At 55.1% G+C, this 21,211-nt stretch overlaps 1 protein-coding gene across 1 annotated transcript in view; it reads right to left on the bottom strand.

Moving 5' to 3' along the window:
• Positions 1-2,002: 2,002 nt before the first annotated feature.
• Positions 2,003-21,211, bottom strand: part of SNPH (syntaphilin) — a 43,917-nt gene continuing 24,708 nt past the window's right edge. The window contains exons 3-4 of the mRNA XM_029612773.1: positions 11,084-11,233; positions 2,003-4,003 (exon numbers count right to left, since the gene is read on the bottom strand). Of these exons, the coding sequence (XP_029468633.1) occupies positions 2,875-4,003; positions 11,084-11,233 (1,279 nt within the window). The 3' untranslated portion in view covers positions 2,003-2,874. The remainder of the gene's footprint in view (positions 4,004-11,083; positions 11,234-21,211) is intronic.

The following is a 21,211-nucleotide window of genomic DNA, read 5'->3' as shown; positions in this document are numbered from 1 at the left end:
CTAGCCACAGGTTCCACAGTTTAATTGTGTGCTGACCGCAAAAGTTCTTTCCTATATTTGTTTTCAAAGTGTTAGCTGTTAGTTTCAGCAACTTTCCCCTAATGCTAGTAAATAAGGGGTAGATTTTCAGAGCCCTGCTCGCCTAAATCCGCCCAAAACCAGGCGGATTTAGGCGAGCAGGGCCCTGCGCGCCGGGAAGCCTATTTTACATAGGCCTCCCGGCGCGCGCAGAGCCCCGGGACTCGCGTAAGTCCCGGGGTTCTCGGAGGGGGGCGTGTCGGGGGGCGGGCCCGGTCGTCGCGGCGTTCCGGGGGCGTGTCGGCAGCGTTTTGGGGGCGGGTACGGGGCGTGGCTACGGCCCGGGGGCGTGGCCGCGCCCTCCGTACCCGCCCCCAGGTCGCGGCCCGGCGCGCAGCAGGCCCGCTGGCGCGCGGGGATTTACGTCTCCCTCCGGGAGGCGTAAATCCCCCGACAAAGGTAAGGGGGGGGTGTAGACAGGGCCGGGCGGGTGGGTTAGGTAGGGGAAGGGAGGGGAAGGTGAGGGGAGGGCAAAGGAAAGTTCCCTCCAAGGCCGCTCCGATTTCGGAGCGGCCTTGGAGGGAACGGGGGGAGGCAGCGCGGCTCGGCGCGCGCAGGCTATACAAAATCGATAGCCTTGCGCGCGCCGATCCAGGATTTTAGTGGATACGCGCGGCTCCGCGCGTATCTACTAAAATCCAGCGTACTTTTGCTTGAGTCTGATGCGCAAGCAAAAGTAGGCTGATCGCGCTTCTTTTAAAATCTACCCCTAAGCGTTCCTGCGCCCCGCGCATGAGTTTCCATCCTATCCCCCTCTGCCGTCCCTTCTCCGGGCTGCCTGGCCGTTCTTCATCATGCGACGCTGATGTGAGGGACGGCGCAGTAACGGCAGCTTCAGACCCTGGAGGTAGACTCGAGATTTCTTGCAGCTGCAGAGCAATGTGTGAAGCTTGGGCTGTGGCCCAGCGTGAGATCCCTGCCCTGGCCCCGTGCTGCCTGTGACTGAGGCGCAGAGTCCTCACACACCCCCTCTCCTAGCATCACTGAGGGTTACAGTCCCCATGCCACTTCCCCTCATCCGCTGCCTGTGTCTCATGCTGCTTAGCTCCTCGTGCCGCTCCTCAGGAAAAGTCTTCTCTTAGTCTCCTGTTTCATTCACTATCAGGCCGATACATTAACCCGCAATTGGATGCTCGTTTTCAACGCGCTAGCTTTACCCCTTATTCAGTAAGGGGTAATAGTGCGTCGAAAACGCGCGTCTAACCCCCCCGAACCTAATAGCGCCCGCAACATGCAAATGCAAGTTGATGGCCCTATTAGGTATGCGCGCGGGATACAGAAAGTAAAATGTGCAGCCAAGCCACACATTTTACTTTCAGAAATTAGCGCTGACCCAAAGGTCGGCGTAAATTTCTGCCGACGCCGGGGAAGTGCACAGAAAAGCAGTAAAAACTGCTTTTCTGTGCACCCTCTGACTTTTAACTTTCGGAGGTCCCGAAAGTTAAAAAAAAAAAATTTGAAATAGGCTCGCGGGTTGAAAACCGGACACTCAATTTTGCCGGGGTCCGGTTTCCGAGCCCGTGGCTGTCAGCGGGTTTGAGAACCGACGCCGGCAAAATTGAGCATCGGCTGTCAAACCCGCTGACAGCCGCCGCTCCTGTCCGAAAAGAGGAGCTAGGGACACTAATTTACTGCATCGCGTGCACAGGAGAGCAGGCGCTCTCCCGCGATTTTTACCGTATCGGCCTGTCAGTTTGTCCTGGTTCCTGGTTGGAGGCCTGGGTCTGTCCTGCAGCAAGCAGCGCCAGTCTGTGCAGAGGAAAGGGGACACACACAGAGCAGTGACACATTTTATTACACTCAGCGGCACAGATGTAGAAAGCAATGAGAAGTGCACAGGCTGACAGCTCCAGAGCTGACAAAATATACTTTATATATATATATATATATAATATCTCTATTTATTTATATTAGCATTTCTTTTCCAAATATAATATTTTTCATTAGGCAAAGTTTGGCTAATCTATTGTACATGTGCAAAGTCCCCAGCTGTGTCCTCTGGTAGGAGGAGTGTGTCCCGGGCACCTCGTTCCTTTCACGACGTCGCCGTGCTGTCGTGCCAGAGCACAACCTCTCACGCCTCCCCAGCTGTTTCTGTGATTCCAGCTGCAAACCCCTGCACGCACACCGGCCCTGATTCTAGGGCTGCACACAGGCTGCCAGGGGAGGGGCTGCGGCACAGGAAATCATGCTCTGAACCCCAAGCTTTGAAGGGTAAGCCGCTTCCTTTGCATAGATTCAGGTCACATCATTATGTGTAATTTCTCGGAGGGGGCTGAGGACAGGCTCTAAGAGTTGGGGGAGGCAGATTTTCATAGCTTCCTTACTTCCACCCACTCAGCTTTGCGTCACAGGTACTAAAAATCACAGACTCCACCTCGGATGAGAGGCGTGAGCCCAGGGGACCCCCCCCCCCCCTCTCCTGCACAGAAGCAAAGTCAGGTCACAGGGGAAAGGTAACTAGTGCCAAGACAGAGAAGCAACAAGAGTGAAGTCACACAGCCTCCCCCCCGCAGACACACGCACAGACACACACAGACACACACACACAGACACACACACGCACAGGCACACACACACGCACAGGCACAGACACGCACAGGCACACGCACAGGCACAGACACGCACAGACACACACGCACAGGCACAGACAGCCCCCTCTCCCTGCAAGCCTCCAAGGCCACCGTCAGTAATCCCAGTATCTCCCACAGCCGCCGGCTCAGAGGTCAGAAGGATTGCACCGCACCCCACGTGTGACGTTTGCAGTTCATGGTCAGGCCAGCGTGCAGGGATGCGTCAGGGCTGGGTGCTGCGGCAGCTGATCCTGCGGATAGAGTGCAGAGCCACCGTGCAGCAGCCGCGCAGCAGAGAGCTAATGTTGTAGATGGGTTGGTCCTGCCTGCGCTGACTGCGGCACAGCCAGGCCACCGTGGGTACCACTGGCACCACCACTGCCAACAGGTCCACGATGAAATGTCGGCTCCAGTAGCTCTTTGGTGCTGCGGTGGCAGCCTCGAGGCTGGGCTCGGCACTCTCCTCCTCCTCCTCCACAGTATACGTGGCACTGTCTGATGGGGGCGCGCTGGCGGCAGACAGCCAAAGGGTGTCGGGGTGACTCCTAGAGGTGCCCGATGGGGCTTGCTCACCTACCTCTACAGTCCCGGCGTCGAGGGAAAGCAGCTCCTTTGCTGCCCTGAGGTCACTGGTCGGGCTCATATCCTCCATTTCTGATAGCCACATGGAGGTGGGGCTGCCCAGGACAGAGGCCTGCACCCTCTCCAGGATGCTGCACAGGTTGGGGTGGTACTGCACGCACTCCGTCTGCACTGCCTGCTCTGCCATGCAGCTGGCCTGCACTGCAACCTCGGCACAGCTTGGGGGCCCGGCCCCCAGCAGCTTCTCGCACAGGGGGCCCTGAAGGGACCCGTCCTCCAGGCAGCACTCCACCCCCAGCTTCAGCACCCCGCCCTGAGCCAAGAAGTCTGTCTGGTTTAAAGTCTCGTCCGCAGCCACGAAGCCACTGTCGGCCGTGTCCTCCGCAGAGGCACTCTGGGAGTCGGCGGTGCTGCGCTGCTCGCTGAGTTTGGTGTAGGTGGAGCTGCGGGTGAGCGAGCGGGCTGGGGAGCCCCCTGCCGACTCTGCCGCTCCCTCCTCCCTCACGCTGCCATCCTGGGCTATCTCCATGCTGTGCAGGAGCGTCTCCAGCTTCCTGTTCTGAATGTTTATGTCCACAAAGTATTTCTGGATGCCGGAGTCCTTCTCCGGAAGATTGCTCTTCACAGTGTCAATGACCTGCTTCAGCTGTTTGATCTCCTTGCGGGCCTCCTTCAGTGCCAGCTGAGCCTCCACACGGTGACACTCCTCTTCAATCCAGTCCTCCTGCATACGAGACAACTGGCTCCTCAGCTCGTCAATCTCCAGGTCCCTGCAGACAGACAATCACAGGTCAGAGGCTTTCTTAGCGCTGATGCCGGCAGTGACTTGAGTTCATACAGGGCAGAGGGTGGCAGCAGCCCTCGTCCCACATACAATGAGCAGTTGCTCACTTTTTCCTAGGTTGCTCCTGCATTTTTTATTTTTCAACCTTGTCCCTGTACTGTCAAAGGCTTAGTGGGAGCTCTACAGGTAAAACTTGGAGCAAGGTGGGTAGAGTGCTGATTACACTCAGCCGGCAGGTTCACACTTCTAGTTTTAACAACTCCCACATCCACTGCCTCACCACAGGCTCTTCCTTTCACTTAATGTCATCACACCCCTGCCTCCTCCATCCATGGTTGCTTAGATTTCAAGCATGCCAGAGATATAAACAGCAGTGGAGAGCAGGGGCTGAGAATCAGGCTCTATGAGAGGGTGCAAGAGGAAGAACATAGTGACTAGCAGTCCTGAGGAGTCAGAGGAGGGTGACAGGGAGAGTGAGGTATGAGAGTGCTAATGAGGGTGAGGATTCACAGGAGGGTGACAGGCAGAGTGAGGTATGAGGGTGCTAATGAGGGTGAGGATTCACAGGAGGGTGACGGGGAGAGTGAGGTATGAGGGTGCTAATGAGGGTGAGGATTCACAGGAGGGTGACGGGGAGAGTGAGGTATGAGGGTGCTAATGAGGGTGAGGATTCACAGGCGGGTGACGGGGAGAGTGAGGTATGAGGGTGCTAATGAGGGTGAGGATTCACAGGAGGGTGACGGGGAGAGTGAGGTATGAGGGTGCTAATGAGGGTGAGGATTCACAGGAGGGTGACGGGGAGAGTGAGGTATGAGGGTGTTAATGAGAGTGAGCATTCACAGGAGGGTGACGGGGAGAGTGAGGTATGAGGGCTGCTAATGAGGGTGAGGATTCACAGGAGGGTGACGGGGAGAGTGAGGTATGAGGGTGCTAATGAGGGTGAGGATTCACAGGAGGGTGACGGGGAGAGTGAGGTATGAGGGCTGCTAATGAGGGTGAGGATTCACAGGAGGGTGACGGGGAGAGTGAGGTATGAGGGTGCTAATGAGAGTGAGGAGTCACAGGAAGGTGACGGGGAGAGTGAGGTATGAGGGCTGCTAATGAGGGTGAGGAGTCACAGGAGGGTGACGGGCAGAGTGAGGTATGAGGGGTGCTAATGAGAGTGAGGATTCACAGGAGGGTGACGGGGAGAGTGAGGTATGAGGGTGCTAATGAGGGTGAGGAGTCACAGGAGGGTGACGGGGAGAGTGAGGTATGCGGGTGCTAATGAGGGTGAGGATTCACAGGAGGGTGACAGGGAGAGTGAGGTATGAGGGGTGCTAATGAGGGGTGAGGATTCACAGGAGGGTGACATGGGGCAGAGTGAGGTAATGAAGGGTGCTAATGAGGGTGAGGAGTCACAGGAGGAGTGACAGGGCAGAGTGGACAGGTATGAGGGGTGCTAAATGAGAGTAGAGGATTCACAGAGGGGTGACGGGGAGAGTGAGATATGAAAGGGTGCTAATGAGGGTGAGGATTCACAGGAGGGTGACAGGGAGAGTGAGGTATGAGGGTGCTAATGAGGGTGAGGATTCACAGGAGGGTGATGGGGAGAGTGAGGTATGAGGGTGCTAATGAGGGTGAGGATTCACAGGAGGGTGACGGGGAGAGTGAGGTATGAGGGGTGCTAATGAGGGTGAGGATTCACAGGAGGGTGACAGGGAGAGTGAGGTATGAGGGGTGCTAATGAGGGTGAGGATTCACAGGAGGGTGACAGGGAGAGTGAGGTATGAGGGTGCTAATGAGAGTGAGGATTCACAGGAGGGTGACGGGGAGAGTGAGGTATGAGGGTGTTAATGAGGGTGAGGATTCACAGGAGGGTGACAGGGAGAGTGAGGTATGAGGGGTGCTAATGAGGGTGAGGATTCACAGGAGGGTGACAGGGAGAGTGAGGTATGAGGGTGCTAATGAGGGTGAGGAGTCACAGGAAGGTGACAGGCAGAGTGAGGTATGAGGGTGAGGATTCACAGGAGGGTGAAGGGGAGAGTGAGATATGAAGGGTGCTAATGAGGGTGAGGATTCACAGGAGGGTGACGGGGAGAGTGAGGTATGAGGGTGAGGATTCACAGGAGGGTGACAGGGAGAGTGAGGTATGAGGGTGCTAATGAGGGTGAGGAGTCACAGGAGGGTGACGGGGAGAGTGAGGTATGAGGGTGCTAACGAGGGTGAGGATTCACAGGAGGGTGACGGGGAGAGTGAGGTATGAGGGTGCTAACGAGGGTGAGGATTCACAGGAGGGTGACGGGGAGAGTGAGGTATGAGGGTGCTAATGAGAGTGAGGATTCACAGGAGGGTGACGGGGAGAGTGAGGTATGAGGGTGCTAATGAGGGTGAGGATTCACAGGAGGGTGACGGGCAGAGTGAGGTATGAGGGTGCTAATGAGGGTGAGGATTCACAGGAGGGTGACGGGGAGAGTGAGGTATGAGGGTGCTAATGAGGGTGAGGATTCACAGGAGGGTGACGGGGAGAGTGAGGTATGAGGGTGCTAATGAGGGTGAGGATTCACAGGAGGGTGACGGGGAGAGTGAGGTATGAGGGTGCTAATGAGGGTGAGGATTCAAAGGAGGGTGACGGGGAGAGTGAGGTATGAGGGTGCTAATGAGGGTGAGGATTCACAGGAGGGTGACGGGGAGAGTGAGGTATCAGGGTGTTAATGAGAGTGAGCATTCACAGGAGGGTGACGGGGAGAGTGAGGTATGAGGGTGCTAATGAGGGTGAGGAGTCACAGGAGGGTGACGGGAGAGTGAGGTATGAGGGTGCTAATGAGGGTGAGGATTCACAGGAGGGTGACGGGGAGAGTGAGGTATGAGGGCTGCTAATGAGGGTGAGGATTCACAGGAGGGTGACGGGGAGAGTGAGGTATGAGGGTGCTAATGAGAGTGAGGAGTCACAGGAAGGTGACGGGGAGAGTGAGGTATGAGGGCTGCTAATGAGGGTGAGGAGTCACAGGAGGGTGACGGGCAGAGTGAGGTATGAGGGTGCTAATGAGGGTGAGGATTCACAGGAGGGTGACGGGGAGAGTGAGGTATGAGGGTGCTAATGAGGGTGAGGATTCACAGGAGGGTGACGGGGAGAGTGAGGTATGAGGGGTGCTAATGAGGGTGAGGATTCACAGGAGGGTGACGGGGAGAGTGAGGTATGAGGGGTGCTAATGAGGGTGAGGATTCACAGGAGGGTGACAGGGAGAGTGAGGTATGAGGGTGCTAATGAGAGTGAGGATTCACAGGAGGGTGACGGGGAGAGTGAGGTATGAGGGTGCTAATGAGGGTGAGGATTCACAGGAGGGTGACAGGGAGAGTGAGGTATGAGGGGTGCTAATGAGGGTGAGGATTCACAGGAGGGTGACAGGGGAGAGTGAGGTATGAGGGTGCTAATGAGGGTGAGGAGTCACAGGAAGGTGACAGGCAGAGTGAGGTATGAGGGTGAGGATTCACAGGAGGGTGAAGGGGAGAGTGAGGTATGAGGGTGCTAATGAGGGTGAGGATTCACAGGAGGGTGACGGGGAGAGTGAGGTATGAGGGTGAGGATTCACAGGAGGGTGACAGGGAGAGTGAGGTATGAGGGTGCTAATGAGGGTGAGGAGTCACAGGAGGGTGACGGGGAGAGTGAGGTATGAGGGTGCTAATGAGGGTGAGGATTCACAGGAGGGTGACGGGGAGAGTGAGGTATGAGGGTGCTAATGAGGGTGAGGAGTCACAGGAGGGTGACAGGCAGAGTGAGGTATGAGGGTGCTAATGAGAGTGAGGATTCATAGGAAGGGTGACAGGCAGAGTGAGGTATGAGGGTGCTAATGAGAGTGAGGATTCACAGGAGAGTGACGGGGAGAGTGAGGTATGAGGGTGCTAATGAGGGTGAGGATTCACAGGAGGGTGACGGGGAGAGTGAGGTATGAGGGGTGCTAATGAGGGTGAGGATTCACAGGAGGGTGACAGGGAGAGTGAGGTATGAGGGTGCTAATGAGGGTGAGGATTCACAGGAGAGTGACGGGGAGAGTGAGGTATGAGGGTGCTAATGAGGGTGAGGATTCACAGGAGGGTGACGGGGAGAGTGAGGTATGAGGGTGCTAATAAGGGTGAGGATTCACCGGAGGGTGACGGGGAGAGTGAGGTATGAGGGTGCTAATGAGGGTGAGGATTCACAGGAGGGTGACAGGCAGAGTGAGGTATGAGGGTGCTAATGAGGGTGAGGATTCACAGGAGGGTGACGGGGAGAGTGAGGTATGAGGGTGCTAATGACGGTGAGGATTCACAGGAGGGTGACGGGGAGAGTGAGGTATGAGGGTGCTAATGAGGGTGAGGATTCACAGGAGGGTGACGGGGAGAGTGAGGTATGAGGGTGCTAATGAGAGTGAGGATTCACAAGAGGGTGACAGGCAGAGTGAGGTATGAGGGTGTTAATGAGAGTGAGGATTCATAGGAGGGTGACAGGGAGAGTGAGGTATGAGGGCTGCTAATGAGGGTGAGGATTCACAGGAGGGTGACGGGGAGAGTGAGGTATGAGGGTGCTAATGAGGGTGAGGATTCACAGGAGGGTGACAGGGAGAGTGAGGTATGAGGGTGCTAATGAGAGTGAGGATTCACAGGAGGGTGACAGGGATAGTGAGGTATGAGGGTGCTAATGAGGGTGAGGATTCACAGGAGGGTGACAGGGAGAGTGAGGTATGAGGGTGCTAATGACGGTGAGGATTCACAGGAGGGTGACGGGGAGAGTGAGGTATGAGGGTGCTAATGAGGGTGAGGATTCACAGGAGGGTAACGGGGAGTGTGAGGTATGAGGGTGCTAATGAGAGTGAGGATTCACAGGAGGGTGACGGGGAGAGTGAGGTATGAGGGTGCTAATGAGGGTGAGGATTCACAGGAGGGTGACGGGGAGAGTGAGGTATGAGGGTGCTAATGAGGGTGAGGATTCACAGGAGGGTGACGGGGAGAGTGAGGTATGAAGGTGCTAATGAGGGTGAGGATTCACAGGAGGGTGACGGGGAGAGTGAGGTATGAGGGTGCTAATGAGGGTGAGGATTCACAGGAGGGTGACGGGGAGAGTGAGGTATGAGGGTGCTAATGAGGGTGAGGATTCACAGGAGGGTGACGGGGAGAGTGAGGTATGCGGGTGCTAATGAGGGTGAGGAGTCACAGGAGGGTGACAGGGAGAGTGAGGTATGAGGGTGCTAATGAGGGTGAGGATTCACAGGAGGGTGACAGGGAGAGTGAGGTATGAGGGTGCTAATGAGAGTAAGGATTCACAGGAGGGTGACGGGGAGAGTGAGGTATGAGGGTGCTAATGAGGGTGAGGATTCACAGGAGGGTGACGGGGAGAGTGAGGTATGAGGGTGCTAATGAGGGTGAGGAGTCACAGGAGGGTGACAGGCAGAGTGAGGTATGAGGGTACTAATGAGAGTGAGGATTCATAGGAAGGTGACAGGCAGAGTGAGGTATGAGGGGTGCTAATGAGGGTGAGGATTCACAGGAGGGTGACGGGGAGAGTGAGGTATGAGGGATGCTAATGAGGGTGAGGAGTCACAGGCAGAGTGAGGTATGAGGGTGCTAATGAGAGTGAGGATTCATAGGAAGGTGACAGGCAGAGTGAGGTATGAGGGGTGCTAATGAGGGTGAGGATTCACAGGAGGGTGACGGGGAGAGTGAGGTATGAGGGCTGCTAATGAGAGTGAGGATTCACAGGAGGGTGACGGGGAGAGTGAGGTATGCGGGTGCTAATGAGGGTGAGGATTCACAGGAAGGTGACAGGGAGAGTGAGGTATGAGGGATGCTAATGAGGGTGAGGAGTCACAGGAGGGTGACGGGGAGAGTGAGGTATGCGGGTGCTAATGAGGGTGAGGATTCACAGGAAGGTGACGGGGAGAGTGAGGTATGAGGGATGCTAATGAGGGTGAGGAGTCACAGGAAGGTGACGGGGAGAGTGAGGTATGAGGGTGCTAATGAGGGTGAGGAGTCACAGGAGGGTGATGGGGAGAGTGAGGTATGAGGGTGCTAATGAGGGTGAGGATTCACAGGAGGCTGACGGGGAGAGTGAGGTATGAGGGGTGCTAATGAGGGTGAGGAGTCACAGGAGGGTGACGGGGAGAGTGAGGTATGAGGGTGAGGAGTCACAGGAGGGTGACGGGGAGAGTGAGGTATGAGGGTGCTAATGAGGGTGAGGATTCACAGGAGGGTGACAGGGAGAGTGAGGTATGAGGGTGCTAATGAGGGTGAGGATTCACAGGAGGGTGACGGGGAGAGTGAGGTATGAGGGATGCTAATGAGGGTGAGGAGTCACAGGAAGGTGACGGGGAGAGTGAGGTATGAGGGTGCTAATGAGGGTGAGGAGTCACAGGAGGGTGATGGGGAGAGTGAGGTATGAGGGTGCTAATGAGGGTGAGGATTCACAGGAGGCTGACGGGGAGAGTGAGGTATGAGGGTGCTAATGAGGGTGAGGATTCACAGGAGGGTGACGGGGAGAGTGAGGTATGAGGGTGAGGAGTCACAGGAGGGTGACGGGGAGAGTGAGGTATGAGGGTGCTAATGAGGGTGAGGATTCACAGGAGGGTGACAGGGAGAGTGAGGTATGAGGGTGCTAATGAGGGTGAGGATTCACAGGAGGGTGACGGGGAGAGTGAGGTATGAGGGTGCTAATGAGGGTGAGGATTCACAGGAGGGTGACGGGGAGAGTGAAGTATGAGGGTGAGGAGTCACAGGAGGGTGACGGGGAGAGTGAGGTATGAGGGTGCTAATGAGGGTGAGGATTCACAGGAGGGTGACAGGGAGAGTGAGGTATGAGGGTGCTAATGAGGGTGAGGATTCACAGGAGGGTGATGGGGGTGATGAGAGTTGGGGTTCACAGGAGAGGGATGAATGGGGTGTGGGAGGTCTGAGGGTTGTTGAGAGCAGGGGTAGGTGTGGGGGGGTGGGTGGCAGCATGGGGCGCTGAGGATTGGTTTTGGTTTTGCAGAAGTTGGAGGTAACACGGCAGGGAAAGCATTACCTTTACTCTTAGAAGCTCAGGAGAAATTCTCTTCCCCCCTCAGCCTCTCACCTGTCTTGCAGGTGATCCATGGCTTCCTTCAATCGTGCCTTCAGGTGCCGGATACAAACTTCTTTCTGTTGGAGGGGGGTGAGGTACTGTTCAGGGGTGGGGGGATTTATTCCGTGGTTATCACTACACAAAGTGTATTTCATTGGACGTCTGCAGAAACAAAACAATAATTAACCCAATTCTTATCCTGCCTGAGCTGCCCTATCCTATGCCAACAGCCCCTCCCAATCCACCCTGTGCCAATATCCCATTACCATTCCTGCCCCTACTGCCCCTTCCTGTGCTATCACCCCATTACTGTTCCTGCCCCTACCTCTCCATACTGTGCTAATACCCCATTATATTCCTGCCCCTCCCAATCCACCCTGTGCCAATACCCCATTACCATCCCTGTTCATACTGATACTTCCTATGCTATCACCCCATTACTGTTCCTGCCCCTACTGCCCCACCCTGTATGAATTACTATTACCATTCCTGCCCCTACTGCCCCACCCTGAACTAATACCCTATTACCATTCCTGCCCCTAATGCCCCACCCTGTGCCAACATCCCATTATCATTCCTGCCCCTACCATCCCACCCTGTGGAAACATCCCAGTACCATTCCTGCCCCTACCTCTCCATACTTTGCTAATACCCCATTACCTTTCCTGCCCCTACTACCCCCCACTGTGAAAACACGCTATTACCGTTCCTACCCCTACCTCTCCATATTGTGCTAATACCCCATTATCATTCCTGCCCCTACTGCCCACCCTGTGCTAATATCCCATTACCTTTCCTGTCCCTACTGCCCCACCCTGTGCAAATACCCCATTACCATTCCTGCCCCTACTGCCCCTGTGCTAATACCCCATTATCATTCCTGTCCCTACTGCCCCACCCAGGGGCAACACCCCCATTACCATTACTGCTCTAGTGTCCCACCCTGTGCAAATCCCCCATTTCCATCCCCGGGCTTGCTCCAGGCTAACAGGGGCCATGTGCACAACCTGAAATGATTGCCCTACCCACCAGTGTTTTCTTGGTGGCAGCTCTGGGCGCTCTCTCAATTAGCAGTGGTAGTGGCTCCAGCACATCCCCCTTTCTCTTGCTCCTTCACAATATTCCCCTCCCTTTCTGCAGCACCAATATCCCCTCGACCACCTCTGCCTCCGTGATGTGGAAGGGCATAGAGAGGGGGCACTAGCATGGCAGTGCTCGTCCTCATGCAGGGCGCCCTGTGCGGGTGCACAGACTCTCCCCGCCCATAACGCCCTCCACTGCAGCCACTGTCCATATCATTCCAGCTCTGCCAACCCCAATTGCCACCAGTGCCTGTGTTACCCCATCACCATTCCTTCCCCTGGCACCCCATCCTTACTGCCCCGCCCTGGGCCAATACCCTATCACCATCCTTTCCTGCAGTAATACCCTATTACTACTGTCCCCACGCCACCCTTACTGCCCCGCCCTGGGCCAATACCCTATCACCATCCTTTCCTGCAGTAATACCCTATTACTACTGTCCCCACGCCACCCTTACTGCCCCGCCCTGGGCCAATACCCTATCACCATCCTTTCCTGCAGTAATACCCTATTACTACTGTCCCCACGCCATCCTTACTGCCCCGCCCTGGGCCAATACCCTATCACCATCCTTTCCTGCAGTAATACCCTATTACTACTGTCCCCACGCCATCCTTACTGCCCCGCCCTGGGCCAATACCCTATCACCATCCTTTCCTGCAGTAATACCCTATTACTAATGTCCCCACGCCATCCTTACTGCCCCGCCCTGGGCCAATACCCTATCACCATCCTTTCCTGCAGTAATACCCTATTACTAATGTCCCCACGCCATCCTTACTGCCCCGCCCTGGGCCAATACCCTATCACCATCCTTTCCTGCAGTAATACCCTATTACTAATGTCCCCACGCCATCCTTACTGCCCCGCCCTGGGCCAATACCCTATCACCATCCTTTCCTGCAGTAATACCCTATTACTACAGTCCCCACGCCATCCTTACTGCCCCGCCCTGGGCCAATAACCTATCACCATCCTTTCCTGCAGTAATACCCTATTACTACTGTCCCCACGCCATCCTTACTGGCCCCGCCCTGGGCCAATACCCTATCACCATCCTTTCCTGCAGTAATACCCTATTACTACTGTCCCCACGCCATCCTTACTGCCCCGCCCTGGGCCAATACCCTATCACCATCCTTTCCTGCAGTAATACCCTATTACTACTGTCCCCACGCCATCCTTACTGCCCCGCCCTGGGCCAATACCCTATCACCATCCTTTCCTGCAGTAATACCCTATTACTACTGTCCCCACGCCATCCTTACTGCCCCGCCCTGGGCCAATACCCTACCACCATCCTTTCCTGCAGTAATACCCTATTACTACTGTCCCCACGCCATCCTTACTGCCCCGCCCTGGGCCAATACCCTATCACCATCCTTTCCTGCAGTAATACCCTATAACTACTGTCCCCACGCCATCCTTACTGCCCCGCCCTGGGCCAATACCCTATCACCATCCTTTCCTGAAGTAATACCCTATTACTACTGTCCCCACGCCATCCTTACTGCCCCGCCCTGGGCCAATACCCTATCACCATCCTTTCCTGAAGTAATACCCTATTACTACTGTCCCCACGCCATCCTTACTGCCCCGCCCTGGGCCAATACCCTATCACCATCCTTTCCTGCAGTAATACCCTATTACTACTGTCCCCACGCCATCCTTACTGCCCCGCCCTGGGCCAATACCCTATCACCATCCTTTCCTGCAGTAATACCCTATTACTACTGTCCCCACGCCATCCTTACTGCCCCGCCCTGGGCCAATACCCTATCACCATCCTTTCCTGCAGTAATACCCTATTACTACTGTCCCCACGCCATCCTTACTGCCCCGCCCTGGGCCAATACCCTATCACCATCCTTTCCTGCAGTAATACCCTATTACTACTGTCCCCACGCCATCCTTACTGCCCCGCCCTGGGCCAATACCCTATCACCATCCTTTCCTGCAGTAATACCCTATTACTACTGTCCCCACGCCATCCTTACTGCCCCGCCCTGGGCCAATACCCTATCACCATCCTTTCCTGTAGTAATACCCTATTACTACTGTCCCCACGCCATCCTTACTGCCCCGCCCTGGGCCAATACCCTATCACCATCCTTTCCTGCAGTAATACCCTATTACTACTGTCCCCACGCCATCCTTACTGCCCCGCCCTGGGCCAATACCCTATCACCATCCTTTCCTGCAGTAATACCCTATTACTACTGTCCCCACGCCATCCTTACTGCCCCGCCCTGGGCCAATACCCTGTCACCATCCTTTCCTGCAGTAATACCCTATTACTACTGTCCCCACGCCATCCTTACTGCCCCGCCCTGGGCCAATACCCTGTCACCATCCTTTCCTGCAGTAATACCCTATTACTACTGTCCCCATGCCATCCTTACTGCCCCGCCCTGGGCTAATACCCTATCACCATCCTTTCCTGCAGTAATACCCTATTACTACTGTCCCCAGGCCGTCCTTACTGCCCCGCCCTGGGCCAATACCCTATCACCATCCTTTCCTGCAGTATTACCCTATTACTACTGTCCCCACGCCGTCCTTACTGCCCCGCCCTGGGCCAATAACCTATCACCATCCTTTCCTGCAGTAATACCCTATTACTACTGTCCCCACGCCGTCCTTACTGCCCCGCCCTGGGCCAATACCCTATCACCATCCTTTCCTGCAGTAATACCCTATTACTACTGTCCCCACGCCGTCCTTACTGCCCCGCCCTGGGCCAATACCCTATCACCATCCTTTCCTGCAGTAATACCCTTTTACTACTGTCCCCACGCCGTCCTTACTGCCCCGCCCTGGGCCAATACCCTATCACCATACTTTCCTGCAGTAATACCCTATTACTACTGTCCCCACGCCGTCCTTACTGCCCCGCCCTGGGCCAATACCCTATCACCATCCTTTCCTGCAGTAATACCCTATTACTACTGTCCCCACGCCGTCCTTACTGCCCCGCCCTGGGCCAATACCCTATCACCATCCTTTCCTGCAGTAATACCCTATTACTACTGTCCCCACGCCGTCCTTACTGCCCCCGCCCTGGGCCAATACCCTATCACCATCCTTTCCTGCAGTAATACCCTATTACTACTGTCCCCACGCCGTCCTTACTGCCCCGCCCTGGGCCAATACCCTATCACCATCCTTTCCTGCAGTAATACCCTATTACTACTGTCCCCACGCCGTCCTTACTGCCCCGCCCCTGGGCCAATACCCTATCACCATCCTTTCCTGCAGTAATACCCTATTACTACTGTCCCCACGCCGTCCTTACTGCCCCGCCCTGGGCCAATAACCTATCACCATCCTTTCCTGCAGTAATACCCTATTACTACTGTCCCCCCCGCCGTCCTTACTGCCCCGCCCTGGGCCAATACCCTATCACCATCCTTTCCTGCAGTAATACCCTATTACTACTGTCCCCACGCCGTCCTTACTGCCCCGCCCTGGGCCAATACCCTATCACCATCCTTTCCTGCAGTAATACCCTATTACTACTGTCCCCACGCCGTCCTTACTGCCCCGCCCTGGGCCAATACCCTATCACCATCCTTTCCTGCAGTAATACCCTATTACTACTGTCCCCACGCCGTCCTTACTGCCCCGCCCTGGGCCAATACCCTATCACCATCCTTTCCTGCAGTAATACCCTATTACTACTGTCCCCACGCCGTCCTTACTGCCCCGCCCTGGGCCAATACCCTATCACCATCCTTTCCTGCAGTAATACCCTATTACTACTGTCCCCACGCCGTCCTTACTGCCCCGCCCTGGGCCAATACCCTATCACCATCCTTTCCTGCAGTAATACCCTATTACTACTGTCCCCACGCCGTCCTTACTGCCCCGCCCTGGGCCAATACCCTATCACCATCCTTTCCTGCAGTAATACCCTATTACTACTGTCCCCACGCCGTCCTTACTGCCCCGCCCTGGGCCAATACCCCTATCACCATCCTTTCCTGCAGTAATACCCTATTACTACTGTCCCCACGCCGTCCTTACTGCCCCGCCCTGGGCCAATACCCTATCACCATCCTTTCCTGCAGTAATACCCTATTACTACTGTCCCCACGCCGTCCTTACTGCCCCGCCCTGGGCCAATACCCTATCACCATCCTTTCCTGCAGTAATACCCTATTACTACTGTCCCCACGCCGTCCTTACTGCCCCGCCCTGGGCCAATACCCTATCACCATCCTTTCCTGCAGTAATACCCTATTACTACTGTCCCCACGCCGTCCTTACTGCCCCGCCCTGGGCCAATACCCTATCACCATCCTTTCCTGCAGTAATACCCTATTACTACTGTCCCCACGCCGTCCTTACTGCCCCGCCCTGGGCCAATACCCTATCACCATCCTTTCCTGCAGTAATACCCTATTACTACTGTCCCCACGCCGTCCTTACTGCCCCGCCCTGGGCCAATACCCTATCACCATCCTTTCCTGCAGTAATACCCTATTACTACAGTCCCCACGCCGTCCTTACTGCCCCGCCCTGGGCCAATACCCTATCACCATCCTTTCCTGCAGTAACACCCTATTACTACTGTCCCCACGCCGTCCTTACTGCCCCGCCCTGGGCCAATACCCTATCACCATCCTTTCCTGCAGTAATACCCTATTACTACTGTCCCCACGCCGTCCTTACTGCCCCGCCCTGGGCCAATACCCTATCACCATCCTTTCCTGCAGTAATACCCTATTACTACTGTCCCCACGCCATCCTTACTGCCCCGCCCTGGGCCAATACCCTATCACCATCCTTTCCTGCAGTAATACCCTATTACTACTGTCCCCACGCCATCCTTACTGCCCCGCCCTGGGCCAATACCCTATCACCATCCTTTCCTGCAGTAATACCCTATTACTACTGTCCCCACGCCATCCTTACTGCCCCGCCCTGGGCCAATACCCTATCACCATCCTTTCCTGCAGTAATACCCTATTACTACTGTCCCCACGCCATCCTTACTGCCCCGCCCTGGGCCAATACCCTATCACCATCCTTTCCTGCAGTAATACCCTATTACTACTGTCCCCACGCCATCCTTACTACTGCCCCGCCCTGGGCCAATACCCTATCACCATCCTTTCCTGCAGTAATACCCTATTACTACTGTCCCCACGCCATCCTTACTGCCCCGCCCTGGGCCAATACCCTATCACCATCCTTTCCTGCAGTAATACCCTATTACTACTGTCCCCACGCCATCCTTACTGCCCCGCCCTGGGCCAATACCCTATCACCATCCTTTCCTGCAGTAATACCCTATTACTACTGTCCCCACGCCATCCTTACTGCCCCGCCCTGGGCCAATACCCTATCCCCATCCTTTCCTGCAGTAATACCCTATTACTACTGTCCCCACGCCATCCTTACTGCCCCGCCCTGGGCCAATACCCTATCCCCATCCTTTCCTGCAGTAATACCCTATTACTACTGTCCCCACGCCATCCTTACTGCCCCGCCCTGGGCCAATACCCTATCACCATCCTTTCCTGCAGTAATACCCTATTACTACTGTCCCCACGCCATCCTTACTGCCCCGCCCTGGGCCAATACCCTATCACCATCCTTTCCTGTAGTAATACCCTATTACTACTGTCCCCACGCCATCCTTACTGCCCCGCCCTGGGCCAATACCCTATCACCATCCTTTCCTGTAGTAATACCCTATTACTACTGTCCCCACGCCATCCTTACTGCCCCGCCCTGGGCCAATACCCTATCACCATCCTTTCCTGCAGTAATACCCTATAACTACTGTCCCCACGCCATCCTTACTGCCCCGCCCTGTGCCAATACCCTATCACCATCCTTTCCTGTAGTAATACCCTATTACTACTGTCCCCACGCCATCCTTACTGCCCCGCCCTGTGCCAATACCCTATCACCATCCTTTCCTGTAGTAATACCCTATTACTACTGTCCCCACGCCATCCTTACTGCCCCGCCCTGTGCCAATACCCTATCACCATCCTTTCCTGTAGTAATACCCTATTACTACTGTCCCCACGCCATCCTTACTGCCCCGCCCTGTGCCAATACCCTATCACCATCCTTTCCTTAGTTATACCCTATTACTACTGTCCCCACGCCATCCTTACTGCCCCGCCCTGTGCCGATACCCTATCACCATCCTTTCCTGTAGTAATACCCTATTACTACTGTCCCCACGCCATCCTTACTGCCCCGCCCTGTGCCAATACCCTATCACCATCCTTTCCTGTAGTAATACCCTATTACTACTGTCCCCACGCCATCCTTACTGCCCCGCCCTGTGCCAATACCCTATCACCATCCTTTCCTGCAGTAATACCCTATAACTACTGTCCCCACGCCATCCTTACTGCCCCGCCCTGTGCCAATACCCTATCACCATCCTTTCCTGAAGTAATACCCTATAACTACTGTCCCCACGCCATCCTTACTGCCCCGCCCTGTGCCAATACCCTATCACCATCCTTTCCTGAAGTAATACCCTATTACTACTGTCCCCACGCCATCCTTACTGCCCCGCCCTGTGCCAATAACCTATCACCATCCTTTCCTGAAGTAATACCCTATTACTACTGTCCCCACGCTATCCTTACTGCCCCGCCCTGGGCCAATACCCTATCACCATCCTTTCCTGCAGTAATACCCTATTACTACTGTCCCCACGCCATCCTTACTGCCCCGCCCTGGGCCAATACCCTATCACCATCCTTTCCTGCAGTAATACCCTATTACTACTGTCCCCACGCCATCCTTACTGCCCCGCCCTGGGCCAATACCCTATCACCATCCTTTCCTGCAGTAATACCCTATTACTACTGTCCCCACGCCATCCTTACTGCCCCGCCCTGGGCCAATACCCTATCACCATCCTTTCCTGCAGTAATACCCTATTACTACTGTCCCCACGCCATCCTTACTGCCCCGCCCTGGGCCAATACCCTATCCCCATCCTTTCCTGCAGTAATACCCTATTACTACTGTCCCCACGCCATCCTTACTGCCCCGCCCTGGGCCAATACCCTATCCCCATCCTTTCCTGCAGTAATACCCTATTACTACTGTCCCCACGCCATCCTTACTGCCCCGCCCTGGGCCAATACCCTATCACCATCCTTTCCTGTAGTAATACCCTATTACTACTGTCCCCACGCCATCCTTACTGCCCCGCCCTGGGCCAATACCCTATCACCATCCTTTCCTGTAGTAATACCCTATTACTACAGTCCCCACGCCATCCTTATTGCCCCGCCCTGGGCCAATACCCTATCACCATCCTTTCCTGCAGTAATACCCTATAACTACTGTCCCCACGCCATCCTTACTGCCCCGCCCTGTGCCAATACCCTATCACCATCCTTTCCTGTAGTAATACCCTATTACTACTGTCCCCACGCCATCCTTACTGCCCCGCCCTGTGCCAATACCCTATCACCATCCTTTCCTGTAGTAATACCCTATTACTACTGTCCCCACGCCATCCTTACTGCCCCGCCCTGTGCCAATACCCTATCACCATCCTTTCCTGTAGTAATACCCTATTACTACTGTCCCCATGCCATCCTTACTGCCCCGCCCTGTGCCAATACCCTATCACCATCCTTTCCTTAGTTATACCCTATTACTACTGTCCCCACGCCATCCTTACTGCCCCGCCCTGTGCCGATACCCTATCACCATCCTTTCCTGTAGTAATACCCTATTACTACTGTCCCCCACGCCATCCTTACTGCCCCGCCCTGTGCCAATACCCTATCACCATCCTTTCCTGTAGTAATACCCTATTACTACTGTCCCCACGCCATCCTTACTGCCCCCGCCCTGTGCCAATACCCTATCACCATCCTTTCCTGCAGTAATACCCTATAACTACTGTCCCCACGCCATCCTTACTGCCCCGCCCTGTGCCAATACCCTATCACCATCCTTTCCTGAAGTAATACCCTATAACTACTGTCCCCACGCCATCCTTACTGCCCCGCCCTGTGCCAATACCCTATCACCATCCTTTCCTGAAGTAATACCCTATTACTACTGTCCCCACGCCATCCTTACTGCCCCGCCCTGTGCCAATAACCTATCACCATCCTTTCCTGAAGTAATACCCTATTACTACTGTCCCCACGCCATCCTTACTGCCCCGCCCTGGGCCAATACCCTATCACCATCCTTTCCTGCAGTAATACCCTATTACTACTGTCCCCACGCCATCCTTACTGCCCCGCCCTGGGCCAATACCCTATCACCATCCTTTCCTGCAGTAATACCCTATTACTACTGTCCCCACGCCATCCTTACTGCCCCGCCCTGGGCCAATACCCTATCACCATCCTTTCCTGCAGTAATACCCTATTACTACTGTCCCCACGCCATCCTTACTGCCCCGCCCTGGGCCAATACCCTATCACCATCCTTTCCTGCAGTAATACCCTATTACTACTGTCCCCACGCCATCCTTACTGCCCCGCCCTGGGCCAATACCCTATCACCATCCTTTCCTGCAGTAATACCCTATTACTACTGTCCCCACGCCATCCTTACTGCCCCGCCCTGGGCCAATACCCTATCACCATCCTTTCCTGCAGTAATACCCTATTACTACTGTCCCCACGCCATCCTTACTGCCCCACCCTGGGCCAATACCCTATCACCATCCTTTCCTGCAGTAATACCCTATTACTACTGTCCCCACGCCATCCTTACTGCCCCGCCCTGGGCCAATACCCTATCACCATCCTTTCCTGCAGTAATACCCTATTACTACAGTCCCCACGCCATCCTTACTGCCCCGCCCTGGGCCAATAACCTATCACCATCCTTTCCTGTAGTAATACCCTATTACTACTGTCCCCACGCCATCCTTACTGCCCCGCCCTGGGCCAATACCCTATCACCATCCTTTCCTGCAGTAATACCCTATTACTACTGTCCCCACGCCATCCTTACTGCCCCGCCCTGGGCCAATACCCTATCACCATCCTTTCCTGCAGTAATACCCTATAACTACTGTCCCCACGCCATCCTTACTGCCCC

The sequence above is a fragment of the Rhinatrema bivittatum genome, chromosome 8 (assembly GCF_901001135.1).
Source record: "Rhinatrema bivittatum chromosome 8, aRhiBiv1.1, whole genome shotgun sequence".
Classification (NCBI taxonomy): Eukaryota; Metazoa; Chordata; class Amphibia; order Gymnophiona; family Rhinatrematidae; genus Rhinatrema; species Rhinatrema bivittatum.
The sequence above is the reverse complement of the archived record's forward strand: the minus strand, read 5'-3'. Positions and strand labels throughout refer to the sequence as shown.